Source organism: Meleagris gallopavo, chromosome 4, assembly GCF_905368555.1.
Source record: "Meleagris gallopavo chromosome 4, MGAL_WU_HG_1.1, whole genome shotgun sequence".
NCBI lineage: Eukaryota > Metazoa > Chordata > Aves > Galliformes > Phasianidae > Meleagris > Meleagris gallopavo.
Genome location: NC_139407.1, coordinates 34644283 through 34663026, shown reverse-complemented (window position 1 = coordinate 34663026; position 18744 = coordinate 34644283). Strand labels below are relative to the sequence as shown.

The following is an 18744-nucleotide window of genomic DNA, read 5'->3' as shown; positions in this document are numbered from 1 at the left end:
CTGTGTGTTTTTTGAGAAATTACTCTCTACCACTTATAAAACTGAAAATAAAATCTCACTTCTTTTCCAGAACAGACTCTGTGTATAAACCATCTGCTACTGACTTTAGCCATCAACCACTACTGAAGTATGGTTTCATCTTTCACTAAGGATTAGCCCATGCCATTCTCATCTGATACAGTCTTGTTCATCCATATACTTAATACCGTATTTTTAAATGTCTCCTTCCTGGTTATAAGACATAGATTATTATTCTCAGAGGTGATGAGGAGATGATCTGTATGAGTATGAGGAATGCATTCCATTAAATTTTCCAGTAAGCTCTTAAAGGGATATAAACTCTCTTTGTTGTGGGTGCAGCTGAATCTTTCCTGTTCTCTTCTTTTGCCAGGAAGATATGAGTGGCTGGAGTGTTTGATTCTATATATAACTAGTTGATGTCAGCTGGATGCCAATCCCTTTGAAGAGGATCAGCCCCCAGTTTGTCTCAGTACTAGGTACCATGCAGATCCAAGCACAAGGGTAGAAACCATCCTGGACCAGGCAGGTCACCCCCATTCATAACTAACTCCTGAAGCTTCAACTAAAGAGTTGAGATCACATTTTTCTGCACAACGAAACAGTACGGTAAGTGTATTGTTTCCTGAAATATTTTGTCATTGACTGTCATACAAAGTAGCAGATAAAAGACATTTATGTAACCTCTTGGCTCTGCAATTTAAAAGACGTTTATTTTTTAACCTAGTCAGAAATGCACTTTCTTTAAAGATGCCAGAGCATCTTGTTTAGTTCCTCAAGTTCTTTATTAGAGTAAGAAATATCAGTATAACATTTTGAAAACAAAATACAAGGTATAATAAATATATTAGTTATGAAATAATCTTTTAATGTAATGTGTAGATATGCAAAGGCCTAAATCTCCAACACTGATTTTGCTGCAAAATGTATGTATCCAACTCAAAGCTCATTCTTTGGCACTTTCTATCCATGTAAATACCTTCTAGTATCCAACTGCAAGCAGAAATTGCCAGTGCATTTTGCCTAGTTAAAAACACTGTATTTCTAGAGGAGAAATAAAAAAACTCACTATTCAGCCATTCTAAACATGCTATCAGAAATTAAAGTTGGCTTAATAGCATGAGCTGGCTCAACAATGTAAAAATGTGTGTTTTTTTTTCAGCAAGGAAAAATCATATCAGAAAATCACAATGTTATCACATTCTGCCATGGTCAAAGAGAGGAAACAACAAGCATCAGCCATTATGGATGAAATACAGAGAAATGGTATAGCGCTGAACACAACTTACTCTATATGCACTGTCCTCTAGCCCTCCCTAAAACATTTTTAATCACAGAGTTTAACTCTCTTACAGCTTTGTCTCTGAGTGTTTTGCCATAAATAATCTTGGGGGAGTGCTGCCTATGGTAACTAATCCTTTTGTAGTTGCCTCTTTTCATTTGAAAGCTATTTTCAGATGAACAACTGCTGTGAAGGAATGAAGTAATCTAACAGCTGATGTGCATTCTGCTAGGATAGCCTTTCAGAACATTATTTGGGGTTAATAACATGACTTCATTCCATTTTAAATGGCTATCATCTGAGGAACATGCTGATCTGCCTGTATCCTTTTTTTTTTTTTTTGGCACTCTTTCATGTTGCTTTTATTAATAGTAATGATGAAAATTTTTGAAACGATTGTTTACAACTCTGTTCCTAATAATTAATCTTTCTAACTAACAAAATTTGCTATCAATGTGGCAATTTTCTCCCAATTCGTAGCCACCAATTAATCTTATATGCAGAAATTTTACTCTTCTGTTGTTGCACTGAAGAAAAGGTAGACATGAGAAGGTAGCACTATGTTTGAAAAGAGCTTATTAAAATTACGCTTCTAGTGTGACACCTTTGGAAGCAGTTAACTCACCTGGGAATGCTGGTCTTCTTGGCTTTCATTAGGTACGTGCTCGGTGCTTTTGGAGATCCTTCCAATCCTTTCCACAAATCTTTTTTACCATTTGTGTAAAATATCACTACTTTTAAAATGATAAGCACTCCATGAGTGGCACTGAAAAAAACAGAGTTCTGCCAATATTTAGAATTTTTGAAAATCATACTGCTTACATAAGATAAAGCACTGGACATTAAATTTCGGTACTGAAAAAATTTTCTTGTGGTCTTTTGATGCAGAGAGTTTTGGGAGGTTTTCTGTACACATTCGTTGACCAATCTGACTGCTGGAAGAGTAGGACCAGAAACATAAAGAATTTAGAAAAAAGAAGCAATATACTGCAGTGCCTGGTCCTAATACTGATAATTACATATTTTTTCAGTAATTTTTGTTCCTCTTCCCTCTCTTTATTCCCAACTGAACATACATTTAAGTCTAAAACCCCGACTACCCTTACAGATTTCATTACAACTCAGATTTTTTGTACTGAAAAGTATCATATGTACCTGAAATAGCCACTAAGCTCTTCAGGGCAGAAAAACTGTTTAGAATAATAAATTTCAAATGGTACATGTTACTACTGTTCATTGCGATACTAATAAATATACCATGCAGTTCTGGTAGTCATTGGAGTTGTTGAATAACCTGTGCTGATGTTTACCTTACATAATCTGTCTTTTCATTACTCATACATGTAGATATAAACAGATCCTACAACTTCTTTTATAAGACATGCTGCGATACAAGGCCACTGAAGACAATATAAACACCTTAACCCTTAACTGTGTATTCTACTTCTGCCTCTTCTTTGGCTGGCAGAGATATATACATTAAAAAAAAAAAAAAAAGGAAATTTCATGAAATGTGTGTAATAAGAGTCTAAAATCTTAAATTATACAAGTTAAGTGAAACCAATTTGGAAACAGGATAACCAAAGTCATAGTAAGACAAATTGTATGCTAGTTCTCTAGGACCAAATTTGAACCATCCTTCAAAAAATCAGGGATAAATCTGATTTTTAAAGGAATAAATTATTCTCTTTTAATTTCGACAATTTATTTCCCCTCAATTGTTAATTAAACAAGTTTAGCCTGAGATCTGGAAGATAAAATGCTGTGCATCACTGCTTGTAATGAAGGTCCTGCACCTGAAAATTACCTAAAGCCTAAACTTCATTCTGCAAGAAACTGCCGTTTCACAGACATTAGAAATACTAAGCATTAGCAGAGGTAAACAGTAACAGGAGGTTCTGTAGTGCAAGTCCTTTTGGCTTGGGATGACACTCAGAAGTATACCTACTGCATTTTTATTTTAGATCCTTTTTATTACAATGCTTTCACGTAAACACTGAACCTTAAACTCCTTATAAAAGATATTCACAGCAGAAATATCTTGTGGAAAACATACAAAGTTGTTCAAGTTTTTATGAGTGTCTTAAATCTGGGCTGGGTTAATAATTACTGGAAGTTCACATTTTCCTGTTGGGCTATAGAAAATTATTTTGGTTAAGTTCTATGTGTCATAAAATGCTGCAGTAAAAGACACCCTCTTATGGTCTCACTTACGGTCTCACAAGGGAGCCTGCAGGACTACAGCAGCATCGGGAACATTGTGACCTTTCAAACACTTTTTCTTTTCTCTGGCAGAATTGGACGTATCATGAAATTTCTAAACCTAGTTGGTAGAGGCATACATATGTATGTTTAGGGAAATCTTTGCAGTTCCTCAAATTAGTATTCAATTAAACTCAAACCTCATGTCTAATTCTGTCCAGTTTCTTAAGTGCATTCTTCAGTAGCTAAACAAGTCTATTATGATGGAGTTACAAATTCTTACTTCTGCTACCATAACAAACATAATATTCATAATTAAAATTTATAATCCAAAGAGAAGTCTTGAGAAGACTGTAAACTAGAAGATCAAAAGGGATTGAAGGAAGAAACATATAAATCATATCTAAATGAAGTTAGTAAAGACTTTAAGGGCAGAATATAGCTGAATTGGCAGAAACAAAGAAATGAAACTGGACTAATATTAAGGTTAAACCATGAAATAAACTTCCAGCATTAATATCAATTTATGAGGCTTTTTGTATCGGTGCACTTGGAGACGTTCTCTTTTTGTCATGCTCTAAATGTTCTTCTTTTCTCATTTTTTATCACCTTTCTTGCACTGACACTGAACCAATCCCTAGACACATCATGAACTAGACAGCAGATTAGATTTTAGTTGGCAGGGGATTCAACTGAACTTCACAGATATGTTTCTGGGTTGCTCCCTAGATACACAATAGTACACAACCGTGGGCTACAAAGAGCTCCACACCTTGGAGCCTACAGCAAACATTTACAAGAACGGTACATTCATAAAGGAACAGCAAGGTGCAAAACAGTTAACATCCACCATGCCCCCAGACAAACGCAGGGTAGTTTGGACAGAGATCTTGGCTCAGGATTTGTATACTACCAACTCTGCAGACAATGAAGATTAACATTTCCTATGTGAAAATGTTGCTGATATGAAAAGTAAACTTCTCATCTCTTGTTACCATAAAACCATTCAATAGCCAATAGCCCTCTAATAACCTTGAAAATGAAGAAAATCAAAATATGACTTGTGGGTCAAAATTTTAGGCTACAGGCCAGTAACTAGTTCACTTATCTCAACCACTGAGCCAAATGCCCACCATTATCTGTCACTGATATGTCTGGACAAGCTGAGTCATTTTTTTCCCTGTTAAGAACTCTCTGTTTTGTAGCTAAAAAATAACAAGAGTGTGTTAGGATTCTTTCTGCATACTATTAATAAAGCAGAAGAGCATGCTTGATACAGTTAGCTTGCTCTAGCTCCAGTTAAATCTACTACAAGCATTCAATTGAAATCAGTAAGAACAAAAGTGGATCAGCGGCGATACAATCCCTGGCACATAAACTTGTTTGATTTTCTTCATGGAAAACTTATCTAATACAGCTTAGGCTAAACCTTTAATGTATGTGTCTCACTTATATTGTCCTAAGTGTCAGCACTACACGTTGCTTTTCCATCATAATTACTAGAAGATACAAGCCATATTACATATGTCATGTACTCAAAAGGAAATACTGAAAAATAAAAATAAAACTCTTTTTTTTCCTTTTTTTTTTTTGCTCCCACCTCCACCCCCCAGTATACGCAGTATTAACTTTGACATTAGGTACCTACGCAGATAATTAATTTGTACTGCTAATTTTAGTTTGGGCTTCCTGTTTGATTAACCTGGAAGCAAGATACAGTGCCTTACATATAATTAGGTTTCATTTAAATGCATTAAAATACATGATGAAATTCAGAATTTTATACCCTGTTGATTATAAGAGAATGTAAACAATAGGAGGTCTTATTATTAAAGAAATAACTGTGACTTTGAATAAGTGGATCGAAGAAATACAACACATCTCTTCAATGTAATCCTTGAAAATACATTCCATCTTCATTTTTTTTCCTGAAGTTCATGAATAACAGAAAATAATTTTAATTAACAAAATGATAATTATTAATAAAAGTGGGAATAAGAAATTATTTTATTAAAAATTTGTTCTACTATATGATCCAATTATTGTTACATTTTTTCAATTCTTCTAAGTTCTAAGCTGAAATAAATTAATACAAAATAGTTTGTACAGTCTTGAAGTTACTGTACTGTAAGTTCCAAGCATTATCTAAAGATTGAGGACACCTCATAAGAGTGACTACTCAGCATCAGCTTGCTCACTGACACAAACATCCCTGTTTCCAGAACATCACCACAGAGATGATCAGTAAAGTTTCACATGTTCCATGTTCTCCATTTATAGTCTAAATTGATCTTCCTCATCTTCATTTTCAAATCCCCTAGGAGCCCAGTAAGCAAAAAACAAGATTTTTTTTTTCCTGAACACTGAATAAACTAACACTGCATTTAATAGTTCAGTCCCTGATTGTGTCAAGTTTTGAGACTTGCTTGTAACTTTTCTCTTAGAGAGAATCAAAAATAAATATTCTAAACATACAATTTTTATAAGCATGTTGTAAACCTTTGTTCTGTCTCTCATTTTTAACATCTCGACCTTTATTTTGAAGATTTCTCTGAATATAATAAAAAACATTACTTAATATAGACTTTCTAATCCAAACTTTTCTTAAAGTACAAAATGGTCCGGATTAAAAAAAAAGGCAGAATATTAAAGAATAATTAACAATAAAATGTATATAAGCTATAAGGAACTGGTAGGTGTGTTTAAAAAGAGCTACCTCCTTATCTATCCAGTGCAGAACACAAAGTTAACTAACGGTTTGATCTGGGAATTCTGAGGTCAGATGGAATTTTGTTACTAGTTTCAGCAGAAGCCAGTTTTTCCTAGTCATTCAACTGAAATAAATGTGGAGCTTGGGGTGCTTGGCATCTTTGAAAAACAGAGCTGTAGTGTTCTATACTCTACTCCAAAATGTTGGAAGAATGATTAATTTCACTAACACCATATGAAGCTCCCTCCATGTATTAGATAATTATGCACTGATGTGTTATTGGGTTTCAGGTGTAGGGTGTGCGACATCAGGCATTTAAGAAAAACACAGGTATGTATTTACTCATTGTATTGCAGTCTCACCCAGCTTAAACCTTGGAAAAAAGGTCAGCACCCCAAGAGACATCATGGTAGAGGAACTATCAACACTCAGCAATAGAGGCGCGAGACTCTTCAAGAGACGTCAGCGGAGATCTGACAAATACACATACGAAAATTATCATTATGTTGCAAACAAGCCAAGAAATGTGAGTATTTTGTAATAACTTGCTAACAAAACACAGTGAAACTAGCCTGAGGTTCCTTTTGTGCTCGTGATAAACATTGTGCATGATTTATTTGTAGCTTTAGGAAGAACAAGGAGACAAAGGATAAAGCTTGTCACTGAAAGACCATTATTTTCTGAACTGGTCCCTCAGGAAATGTGTTAAAGCATTAGCAATACCCTGGGTATCCTTAATGGCAGTGATTAAATGTACCTGATGTTTGTCTCATCTGTGGCCTTGGCAAAATACTTAAACCACTTATTTATTTTCTGAAAATAAAGAGAAAAACATTCATACATTTTATTTAGCTCTCCAACTTGGCAAAGGCTTAATTATTTGAGTGTGAGCACTTTACATCCAGTCTAATACAGTATGCAAGCAACCCCTCTAATTCCATCACAATTTTGAATCTTTAAATCTTGCACAGGTGATGCTATGACTGTGTTAGTATCCAAACCCTAAAGAATCCATAGAAAGACTTTTACTGATATTTTCTTTCGTCAAAAAATCCACTTAGGGAAATAAAAATAATGACTATATGTCATGTACTGATATGATAAAGCCTGAAGTTTGAATTGGTACAAACAGGAGATGAGTAATTTATGAACCAAACAGCAAAGCACCAATGGTTACTCAAACTATGTTCAATTGTATTAACAGAAACACACATGTACTTGTAAATTAACCAGAAAAAGTAAAAAACAAGTGCAGGTTTTTGACTCTAAGGAAACTTTTTTGTATAACTGCATCTCATAAGGAGGCTTTTGGAGCAGAAAGTTTGTAATATACCATTCTAATGGAAATTCTGCGGATCTCTCTTATCTTCTGTAGTATTTCTCACAAAAACACAGAAACCACGCATGATGTACAGTCAGTATGACATTCTGACAATGGAAGAAATTATTCCTCTTTGGCTTCTGTTCCTCTCCCTTAAATGCCTATTTAGACACTGTTTTCTTCATCAGCTGATTCTGGCTGCCAAAATTAATCTTTCTAACATACCTTAGGATGGCTCCAAAACAGAACGCCTTGATCTTTTTTCCTTTGTTTCAAGTTAAAACAAGTATTGAGTATTTGCTTTCCTACTTTAAGAAACTCTTACTCTAAAACTGTCTATATTTAAATTACTTTTAGCTTATGTGTCATAGCTAAAATAAGATACTGACTTCTTATGAGACTCCAATTCTATATTTATGCAACAATGATTAAGCTTTTAGATGTTTCCTTAGAACTGATGGCCCAACAGCAGAGTGGAAAATAACACCATATCATTAATCTTCAGAAAGTGACCCACACTGAAGTTGCTATTTCTATTATAAATACAGGAAAAGAAAATCCCAAACAAAATCAATTCAACAAATGCAGTGGATTTTCAACTACGATAGGAAAAGAAGTTTTGAAGAATCAGTGCTTTGAAACTCAAATGGCTCAAACCTAACAGATTTATTGAATATTCCAGTAGTGAGAAGGCCTTGTCTTGCACATCACAACTCCTGGCATTTAGTGATCCCTCAGCCCCCTGTCAAAGTAACAGGATTTACTGTCTGCTGTGAACCATGCAGCCCACAGGCACAGGCAGGTACTGTAGTGACCAGTATGAGCAACAGAAGGGATGAACTCTGTTCTTAGACTGCATAATTAATTAAATAGAAAATAGATAGATAAGTAATTAAATAGATCTTAACATCAGAAAAGGACAACTCAGATGGTAATTAGGCCTCTTATTGATCTAGCTCCTCAATTCTATGTATAAAGCTTTCACAGACTTGAAATACATACATTTAAAACTGTGCTGTAATGCCATTCTTAACACTGATAGACTATTCACTTTTGCTTACATAGCCATTGCAAGACAGTTGTGAAACTGTTTAATCTTCTGGATAACAATTGGAAAGCCCAGATGAATGCTGTCTTGCAAAAATGGTACCTAAAAGCGGATAGTGTGCCTTTGGATAATATGTCCTGGGTCTCAGACGTGGGCTGTAACTACTCCCTCAAAAGACAATCATGAATGAACTCTTTTTTTTCTTTCTTTTTTCTTCTTTTTTCTTTTTTTGCCTTTGCTATCAATGACGTTTATTTATACTCGAATGCAGCGTGGAGAGCCCATACACAGTGTTAAAATGGATGGCCTCAGTGTTGAAGGAATTCCCCAGCACGCTCCAATGACGCCCCCTAATACACCTGATCCCCGGAGCCCACCGCATCCTGACAACATTGCCCCAGGTAATACATTAACTTGTAGATATGAATGATATTTAGTGTTCGTTGCTCAGCAAGTGACAGAGCTCTTTATGAAACAACATCATTAACCAGTATTTATTAACGGAGTTGCTGTTAGAAATTCATAAATTTAGATAACTAATCAGAATTTCCCATGGAAATTTAAAGCAGTAAGTTTAGTTGCTTCTGTTTATTTTTTAAGATTTTACATGCCTTTTGTACTACTTTTCCTTCAACTAAAACATGCATTATGATCTGGTGAAACTGGTCATACATTTATTGATCTCATACATATTGAGAAAGCTCCTCAGTTGTTAAACCAGACTAATATACTGCATTTACATTGCCCTAGTTTCGAAACTGCAATACAATGCTCAACAGTCTGAAAATTATCTACTGTAGTTTAATTAGCCATAACTGTAAATATGAAGTCATTGCAAGTTTTGCTGGACTCTTCTATAGAGAAGTAACTTAAAGTGGAATCTGCCCCAGCTATAAACACAGTTCTCCTTTATTTAGGTCCTTAACTATGAGAGTACTGTTCATTTTTATTAAAAGCAGGAGCTGACGGAAGGCCTTATTTCGTATTCTCTAAGACTAGAGAAGGCTAATTTGTTGTGATTAATTTATCCAGTGATATATTCTTTCTTCCTGTTTATGAATTATACATGAGCACACTGTTTTTTTGGTGGGGTTTTTTTGTTTGTTTGTTTGTTTTTTTTACAAATTCATTCTTTGTTTGGAATTACTCAATGCTCGTTTTGTGCAGACCTTTTGCAGTCTATGTAAACTAGGTCAATGCTACTTTGTTGGAGAATGCTAAGACTCTGTGCATACATGGGACAAATACAGTTCAGTAGAGGTATTCCATTGCTAAATGATGGTAGAAATCTTCACATTTGAAAATGGTAACAATTATTTACTTTAGTTCTGGTGAAATAATTAAACCACAGGGTAGGGTGTTTTTTTTGTTGTTGTTGTTTTCTGTTTGTAAGAGAAAATAGCATTACTTTGTAGAGCTAGATGCTGAATAAGGATAAAAGGAAAGATAGATTTCCTTTGTTTTTCAAATGAATACTATAGCTCATATATTAGGATAATCCCTTGCTGATTTTAAATCTTCAAACTGTACTTTCAGGACTGTTTTTCCTCTCTCTCTATTTGCTCTTGCCATAATGTACTTGCTCGTAGAAGAAATCACACTGAATATGGAATTTACTTGCTTATTAAAACTCTGATCAGAGCCAGACCCTCAGATGTTTGTGCAAAAAAAACTCTGTTATCTTAGGCCAGGGATTATGTTGATACACTCTCATTTTCAAACAGATTCTTACGATTATATGAATAAATTTAAATAAAACTAAATTAAATGTAGCCTCAAAAAAAGAGTAGAATACTTCAGAGCAGTTATCTAAAAATCTCCAAATGCACTCTGTGACCTACCTGCTGTTGCGTGGCTTTGGTCAACCCATTTGTTTCAGTAGTTCATTTTATCTATCTGTGAACTGATGGAATACCACTTCCTATTTTCATAGGATAATTATAAGGAATCAAAAAGGCAATATATTGTTATACTGGTTTTGCTGTGATCTCCTTGCAGGATATTCTGGACCACTAAAAGAAATTCCTCCTGAAAAGTTCAACACTACTTCTGTGCCAAAATATTATCAGTCTCCTTGGATAGAAGCCATTAGGGATGATCCCGAGCTGTTGGAGGCCTTATATCCTAAACTTTTCAAACCTGAAGCAAAGCCAGAACTGCCGGACTACAGGAGCTTTAACAGGTAATTCCGAGAGGGCACTGAATTTTATAGAGGAGAAAAAGAATTACTATGAAACAAAATGTTTCCAGCAGCTGTAAAAACACACATCATCTGTACTTCCAAGTATATCCACCCAGATTTACACAGATTACAAGTAGCAAACAAGAGTTTTAAGAAGGTAACTAGTCTCTCTCTGGAGTGTGGGCCCAACATTAATTATGGAACCAATAACGGAAGATTAACTGTTGAAAATGTTGAATAAAAGAAAGAGAGAAACAAAGAACTAGAGAAAAAGAAACAAACAGTGACATAAAAAATAGCATAGGATATAGTAACTCTTCAAACTTATTCCAGCATTTCTGTCGACTTTGGCAGGTGCAATATAATGTAATGACCTCATAAGACCCATCAACTTTGAGTAACACTTGGCTTGCAAACTATATGAGGCAAACCACATTTATTTTTACTTTTCATTTCTTTACTTTTATTTATTTATTTATTTTACAGCTCACACCTTACCAGCTTGTTCTGTAGGCAATGGTAGTACAATGAGCTCTACCCTCTAGCAGTGCCACAGACAAAACAGCTAGCAACTTGCCTATTTTATCACATTTAACTTTTTTTTTTTTTTTTTCATCTTGGAAAACATTTGGAAACAAATGAGCATTTACATTACAAGCAGACTTCAAAATACATTAGAAATAGAAGAAGGTTCTGAGAATAAAGTTTCTTATACAGTAGCTTGTACACTGGGGCTTTTTGGTAGAGCTCCTCCACAAACTGATGATAACAGTTTGGAAATATTTTGAAATTTTAAAACTCATCATTCGTTGCTATCATTCATTCCAGTCACATTAACATTATTCATCAAAGTCATGGGCAGTTTTTTACTACAGTTTAGCCAAGCCTAAACTCCTCCCTCAAAACAACAGACGGATGGCAACCTACTTAAAAAGTTCACACCTATTTATTTAGTGAAAAACACCCCAAACACCACTTGGATTCCTACCACAGATGAGCCTCAACTATAAGTGCATGGAGCAAAAACTCTCCAATACATCAAAATTGCCACTGCGGACACCTCACTAATTTTAATACCCTAATACAATATAATACACATCACAGGTGTGTAGCACACTCTTGTCAGTAAACAAAATAACAAATACAAATCAGAGAGATATGCTACAGCTGCCAACATTGGAACAGTAGCAGCACAGTTTATGTATGATGGTTACTGCAACAGACAGGGAAAAAAAAAAAAAGCCAAAGATACATATACACAGAAATAGGGAAAGAATCAGTGTTCCCTCACACAAGAGAGATTTGAAGTCCAGCACACAAGTCATCACTGTTGAAAGATAGGATGAGACAAGACACAGAGTGCATCAATGAGTTGAGACAGTATCTGATGGCTTATTTGTGAATTTCTAGCTGCTTTGTGGTCCCATAATCTTTTAGTTGTCCTCTATATAACACTAATTGCTCTGATTTCTTCCTCATTCACCCTTGCAACTGCCATAAAAAAAACCTCAAACTTGCCACATACATACAAATCCAGATTGTGAAACTGATAGATTCAAAATGCAAGACACAGAGATATAATCTATGATACTTAAACAAAAACACCACTCTCCTCAGTGAAAATAATAATAACAACAATCTAGTGAATCCAGAAAAACTGATACAGACAGTACACTTCGATATATGTTTTTGAGCAGGAAGGGCAAGCTTCAAAAGAAATAAAGAATTAGCAAAATTAAAATTCAAGATATTAGCCTATTGGAGAGGGTCTCAGAGCCATGAGTTATACGTCTACACTTCTAAAAATGGATATGAGAGTGGAGTGCCTGATAATGGGATTGAAAGCATGCATCCAACCTGCAACTGCCAAGCTAGTTAACTACAAATATTACAGAGAAGGCTAAGTGTGACCTCTGCCAGAATACTGAAAATAAATCAGAGTTGGGCCAGAAGGAATAAACACTCTTTTTTTCTCTAGCTGAACAATAAAGCAGCTCACGTGGAAGATGAGAAACTACAGTCTGAACCTGAGTTCCCAGATCTTTTGAAGTACTCTCTGTAGTCACTGCTTTCAGTAAATGGAAGAAACAGATTTGGGAGCAGCAAAAAGAACCTAATCTGGAGCACCTCCCCTACAAAGACAGCTTGAGGGAGCTGGGCTTGTTCAGCCTGGAGAAGGCTGTGGGGTGACCTCACTGCAGCCTTTAGGTACTGAAGTACCTAAAGGGAGCCTATAAACAGGAGGGGAGTCAACTCTTTGAAGGGGTAGATAATAGCAGGACAAGGGGAAATGGTTTTAAGTTGAAGGAGGGAAGATTTAGGTTGGATATCAAGGGGAAGTTCTTTACAGAGAGAGTGGTGAGGTGCTGGAATAGGCTGCCCAGAGAGGTTGTGGATGCCCCATCCCTGGAGGTGTTCAAGGCCAGGTTGGATGGGGCCCTGGGCAGCCTGGTCTAGTATTGAATGTGAGGTTGGTGGCCCTGCATGTGGCAGGGGGGTTGGAGATTCATGATCCTTGAGGTCCCTTCCAACCCAAACCATTCTGTGATTCCGTGATTTAAACTTCTTTGCTATTAACTGTGTGGTCTGACATCTAGACAAAGAACCACAGTCTTTCTAACCCAGTTAATTTTATATTTCTGGCCAGCATTTGTGATTCAATATAGAGGACTTCATCACCTCTGGAACACTATATATGAGCCGTTAGGTTCATTCTTAAAGAAATGTATCTTGCAAAAAAAGCTTTGTTCACACACATACTGCCATTTAATACAGCAATTCAACAGTTCTAGCAATGGGTTTTGAGTGAAAGTGCATAACGTACTCTAGCCTTGCTGCGATAATAGTACATCATGTTTGTTCTCAGGTATGAAAGTTTGGGCAAAATTGTATTAATTAAGGAATCACAGATGAGCTTCAATTAAGACAGATGCAGCCGCCAATGTAGTTAAACAGGTCTGAACATTTGCAGAAGGAAAACTTTAGCAGTCTTTTGTTTCTAGATACTATTAAATTATCTAATCTAGGTCACAGAATCCTTGATGTCTTTAATTACAGTCTTGGAGAGAAAGCGAATGACAGTGTTTTAAACATTCGAAGTGTGGTATAATGACACCCTTTTGTTATCAGTGGGGGCATCAATGAAGGCTTTCTATCATGATTCATCATTCAACAAAGTACCATTATGTATGTTCTCCAGCAAAACATTAGTACAGTCATCATTAGTCAGGACAGGGCGTGGTTAACATTATGTGTGATGCATAGAATTCCCAAAGAAACAGGCCTGAGATTCTACCCAAGTTTGCTCAGTGGTATCTGTCAACATGGCACTTGGATTTCACTGGCCATATTCTGGTTCCTTTCAGCTTTTCACGTTTCAGGACAAACCAGCAACATAATTTTAGCAGTGAGGGACATCTGATGAGATGGAACAGCCCCACACAAACACAGTTTAAAAGTACACTCAGTGTTCACCAGCAATCAGGTTTTCTGGTTTGTTTGTTTTTCACTGCCAGCAATGAAATGGCAGCTCTGGACCATACAGCAGTGTAATTTTCTATCACTGACTTTAACCGTAGCAGAATCAGAACTAAGGAATTCACAGTAGTACTAGTTGGAATCTAGTAGGCATTTTACACTGCAGGGATCTTGTAATGCTGGCAGGTCAATGAAGGAAGAGGCAGTGACAACAAACAACAGGCACATTTGCTTTCTGATGCAGGGCTTTCTGTGAGGCAGCCAATAATGGCTGAACTGCAGACAGAGCGTATAATCAGAGAAAGTGGGTTCATAGAATCATTGTAAGAAGACTCTTCAGACAAGGCTAGCCTTTCTCCCCCAGATGAAAAGGAATCTGTGCTCACAGAGAAATGCTTCAGAACAGAGCCATGCCATGTTACTTCTCTTGGAGGTTCCTTCAGGCAAATTAACATATGTTGATGAGTTTGTAATATCAGTTGAGTTAGTACCTTTATTGCATATGCCTTCCTGAAACTGAGTAAAATATCAAAGTTCAGCTTACATGTGACACACAAAGCACTACATCTTGCTCACATAAGACAAGCAAGTCTGACTGGTTCTGTCTGTCCTACCAGACAAATTATTGCTCAGCCTTCTTAATTCCCAAAGAGTACTGTTCCAAAAACACTAAAGGAATCCAGTCCATCTGGACTGGGCTCTGCTTTTATTGATTAATTGATTCTGAACTCTATTGTAAAAATGCCAAGAACCAGATCCTCAAAGGAATTTTGGCTGCCTAACTCCAACTAATGTAAGAGATTAGTGAAGACTAAATGTTTTGCCAGTACCTTAGCACCTTAATACCTTTGCCAAACTGGCATTAGCTCTTGCAGTAACTTAACCATGAAGGTCTGAGCATTTTGTAGGATCAAGACGTCTCCTCATACATCTGCTTTTCAGATAGAATTAACAGAATAAGCAAAATATTCTGTAAATAACAGTCCCATTTTTATGTGTGGAACTCACATTTTTCAAAATGATGTAACTGAAGCTACTAATACAGTTACCTCAAACTTTCCCAAATAATCAACTACAAGTAATCTACTATTTTGAGACAATAAAATATACGATAAGACTGAGACCAAATCAAGAACCCTTAGCAAAACAGCTGAAAACCTGGTTGTGTCTGATGACATTAAATCATGCATCAACTTTTCAGGAATACACAAAGTGGTCATTAAACAGTCTCTTAGGCTTCCTGGTTCTACTTCCTATGGCTTTGAACCAGGATTTCTGCCCCCGTTATGAGCAATGACTCCTGGAATTCTTACATATGAGTTCTAGGTTTCTACACAGTGAATCAGAGCTTACGACACAGGTCATTATAACATCATGTAGTCAGACAAGTTGTTGCTCATAAGAAATACATCGCTGCTGTAAAGGAAAATTTACATCTATTAGCCAATTACTATACTATCCTTTATGCTGATTGTCATGTGCTTCTGCCAAACACACAAGGATGCATAATCCTCTGTGGCCAGACCTCACATAGTAAATTTTTTTTCTCCAGAAAAGCCACTTGAATTACTATAGAACACTCTCCTGTTTCTGTTGCCTATAGAAATATGTTGTACATAAAAGAACAAAATACTAAAAATACGAAGTATTACACTATAGATTAGTTTTGGATTTTAAACAGCTATTACTGTTCTATTCATCTTGACTGCTCTTTTTATTTATATATGGATGAGGATTAAATGTTACAACAATGTGAGAATAGGTATCTTAATTAGAGCAGCAATTAAAACAATCTTTATTATCCTGGAAGATGTAGATCACCACATTCACTCTGTGCCAATTATCAAGCAATTATTTTTAATCAGTATCATGCAGTATCCAATTTGGCACTGTGACCTGGAAGACAGGAAAAGATTGATACCACAGGCATTCTATGAAAAGAATTCCCTTTGACCTCAAGAGAGTTTAATGCCTGGAGTGGTTGCTGCTGCAAAATCTTATCTTCATTTGGGAATGAGTTTTAGAGTTTAATCCAAAGCAGCCTTCTTCCCTTCCTAAGAATGCATGCCCAGAACTTTTATGACTTTTTTATATCTTTCCTGACTGACTTTAGGATTTAACACTATCCCTTTTGCCAAAGCCTGCTTGTATCATAATTCAGTGAATCATCTGTGCAGTGCCTGGGCAGTAATATTTGTTTTAGGTCACAGATTTACTTATATGTATATATTTTTTTTAATGTATTAATCTCTTTATTTTTGTGCACTTAATTGCCCCTAGGTTTTGTTTTATCTGTTGCAAAACCATAGTCAGATTTTCAATTTATCTTTTTTAGTTTCTGTTGCTCCTGGCTTATGCTATCACCTGGAGCTACTGGAAATATATGCCAGCAGATCTGCTTGGTACCAAGTACACAAAACTTACCAGTGCTAGAGAAATTCCACCATAAAAAAGAAATAGTAATAACTGTCACATACTACTACATATGTATTTTTACAGAAATCGAGTGTTAATGTGCAACTTAAAAATCATTGGCCAGACTATATCCTGGCAAAGTTATATGGCTGATAAAAACAGGCATGTCTGTTTGGTCACGTTTGCTTATACAAAGGATTTTGGATACAGAGAAACACCTCTCCCTCCCCACCCCTTCTCCCCACTCTCCTATTTTTTTTTTTCATCCTAGAAACTGGCAAATATAAGAGAATCATGGGAAGTATTTGAAAATACTTCTATTTTAAAATATTTTTAAATGCATGTAACAATCAATTCCTGCTTAGAATTTCTTATCTTTTAGTTTCTCAGGCTTATCATCTGAGGGAACATTTACATTCAAATAACATGAAAAAATACTGGCTGCAGATTAGGGGCCAATGTAAGCCAGTGTTTCAAGGTTTAGTTACATAAACATTTTCTTCAGCAACAAAGCTGAGATAAGAAGCCCTCACCCACTCTTCTCCTTTCCAAAGGCTGTTGTCTTTGGCTGCTCCTTTCTGCTTGATGTTACACTTCACTGCCTCCTCACTCGTATTGTTACAATCATTGCACCATAATGATTAAAAAGCAGATTGCAAAAACAATTTGGATTTTAAAATCCTCCTTCTGAAGCATTGGTTTTGGTTTGTTTCTTTGTTCGTTTGTTTTGCAGTGCTTTTTGTTATTATTATTTTTGTAATTATTATTTTTGTAATGCAGATCATATAGGTGACCCAAATTCATTGCATATCCCACATATACACTGGTACAATATGGTACCAAAATACAGTGTAGTGAGAAGAACAAGCAGCTGGGAATATGAGAAAATGGGGTGAGAACTTCCTAAACTAGTTACCCACTAGTGAGAATACGTTGAACTATGTTTTTCAGAAAGATTGATTTGTCACCAATGAAGTAAGTTTAGTAACTCTGACTCACCAGTGAAGAGGTTTTCTTGCAACATTTTTTTCTGTCCACTTTTCTACTGATGACTGAAAAAGGCTTTACCTACAGAAAAGTACACCAGATTAGGGATAATTTGCCAAAAAAGAAATAGCATTCTTTTCCCAAAGTCTTTAGAATGTAATTTTTGTCATTAAAATAACTTCTATCCTTTTCAATCTCTGGGAGACAAATAAAAGAGGCAATTTAAAAATAACACTTTAATTTTCTCTAAAATCTACAGAGTTGCCACTCCCTTTGGTGGTTTTGAGAGAGCATCAAAGCTGGTTAAATTCAAGGTGCCAGATTATAATCTATTGATGCTAAATGATCCAAGATTCATGATTCTTGCAAATCCTCTTGCTACCAGAAGATCCTTCAATAGGACTCCTAAAGGATGGACATCTGAGAATATTCCAGTAGTGTTCATTCAACCTTCAGATTCCAACAATGTTCCAGAAACAGAGGACCTGTGAGAGAAGCTGCACTCTACATTGTACAAAGTTTGGAAAGCTGCACATTCATGAATTTTTGGTCCAAATGTTACTAAAGGCTACTGAGAAAACCTTTCCTTGGCAGCTGGCACATAATGTCTGATGTGTTATCTCTTTTCTGGAATCTATTTTTCATCTGTTGACACAACATAAATAAAGGAATTTAGCAAGTATTGGCTGAGATATTTTATGTTTGTATTTATTTATTCTTTTACTTCCGTGAGAACTAAAATTGTTCTAAAATCTTTGCTTGTCATTTCAGAACAGGTGCATTAAGAAAAATTGCTAACAAGGAATTTGATTTGATTATGGTAGAACTGAGTAATATCATGACACTACACTCCATAAACTCCTATTACCACCTGCTCAAGATGAGCACGGAGAAACCAACCACTTTTCTCAAACCTGCCTGAGCCAAAGTTAAGAATTTCATCATTACCTTGGTGACAGCAAGTTAAGCCATTTTCTTCTTTCCTTCTCTAACTCAACTTTAATTATGGACATCAACGTCTTTGTCATATGGATTTGTTTACGGAAAATGCAGTATATTTGTCTATGACAAATCTACATACTGGTATGAAAAAGTACAAAGG

At 35.8% G+C, this 18744-nt stretch overlaps 1 protein-coding gene across 3 annotated transcripts; it reads left to right on the top strand.

Moving 5' to 3' along the window:
* The first annotated feature begins 468 nt into the window (after nucleotides 1–468).
* Nucleotides 469–18324, top strand: MYOZ2 (myozenin 2). Of its 3 annotated transcripts, none has more exons than XM_003205712.4 (6): nucleotides 469–627; nucleotides 1181–1284; nucleotides 6569–6738; nucleotides 8853–8982; nucleotides 10580–10763; nucleotides 17902–18324. In XM_003205712.4, exons 2-6 carry the CDS (start codon nucleotides 1209–1211, stop codon nucleotides 18131–18133), a joined length of 792 nt encoding a protein of 263 aa, XP_003205760.1. In that variant the 5' UTR covers nucleotides 469–627; nucleotides 1181–1208; the 3' UTR covers nucleotides 18134–18324. The 3 variants fall into 3 exon arrangements, with proteins under 3 accessions (XP_003205760.1, XP_003205761.1, XP_019470290.1); XM_003205713.5 differs by having other exon boundaries at nucleotides 489–627; nucleotides 6503–6738; XM_019614745.3 differs by lacking the exon at nucleotides 469–627 and adding an exon at nucleotides 1897–1957 and having other exon boundaries at nucleotides 1204–1284.
* Nucleotides 18325–18744: the final 420 nt, after the last annotated feature.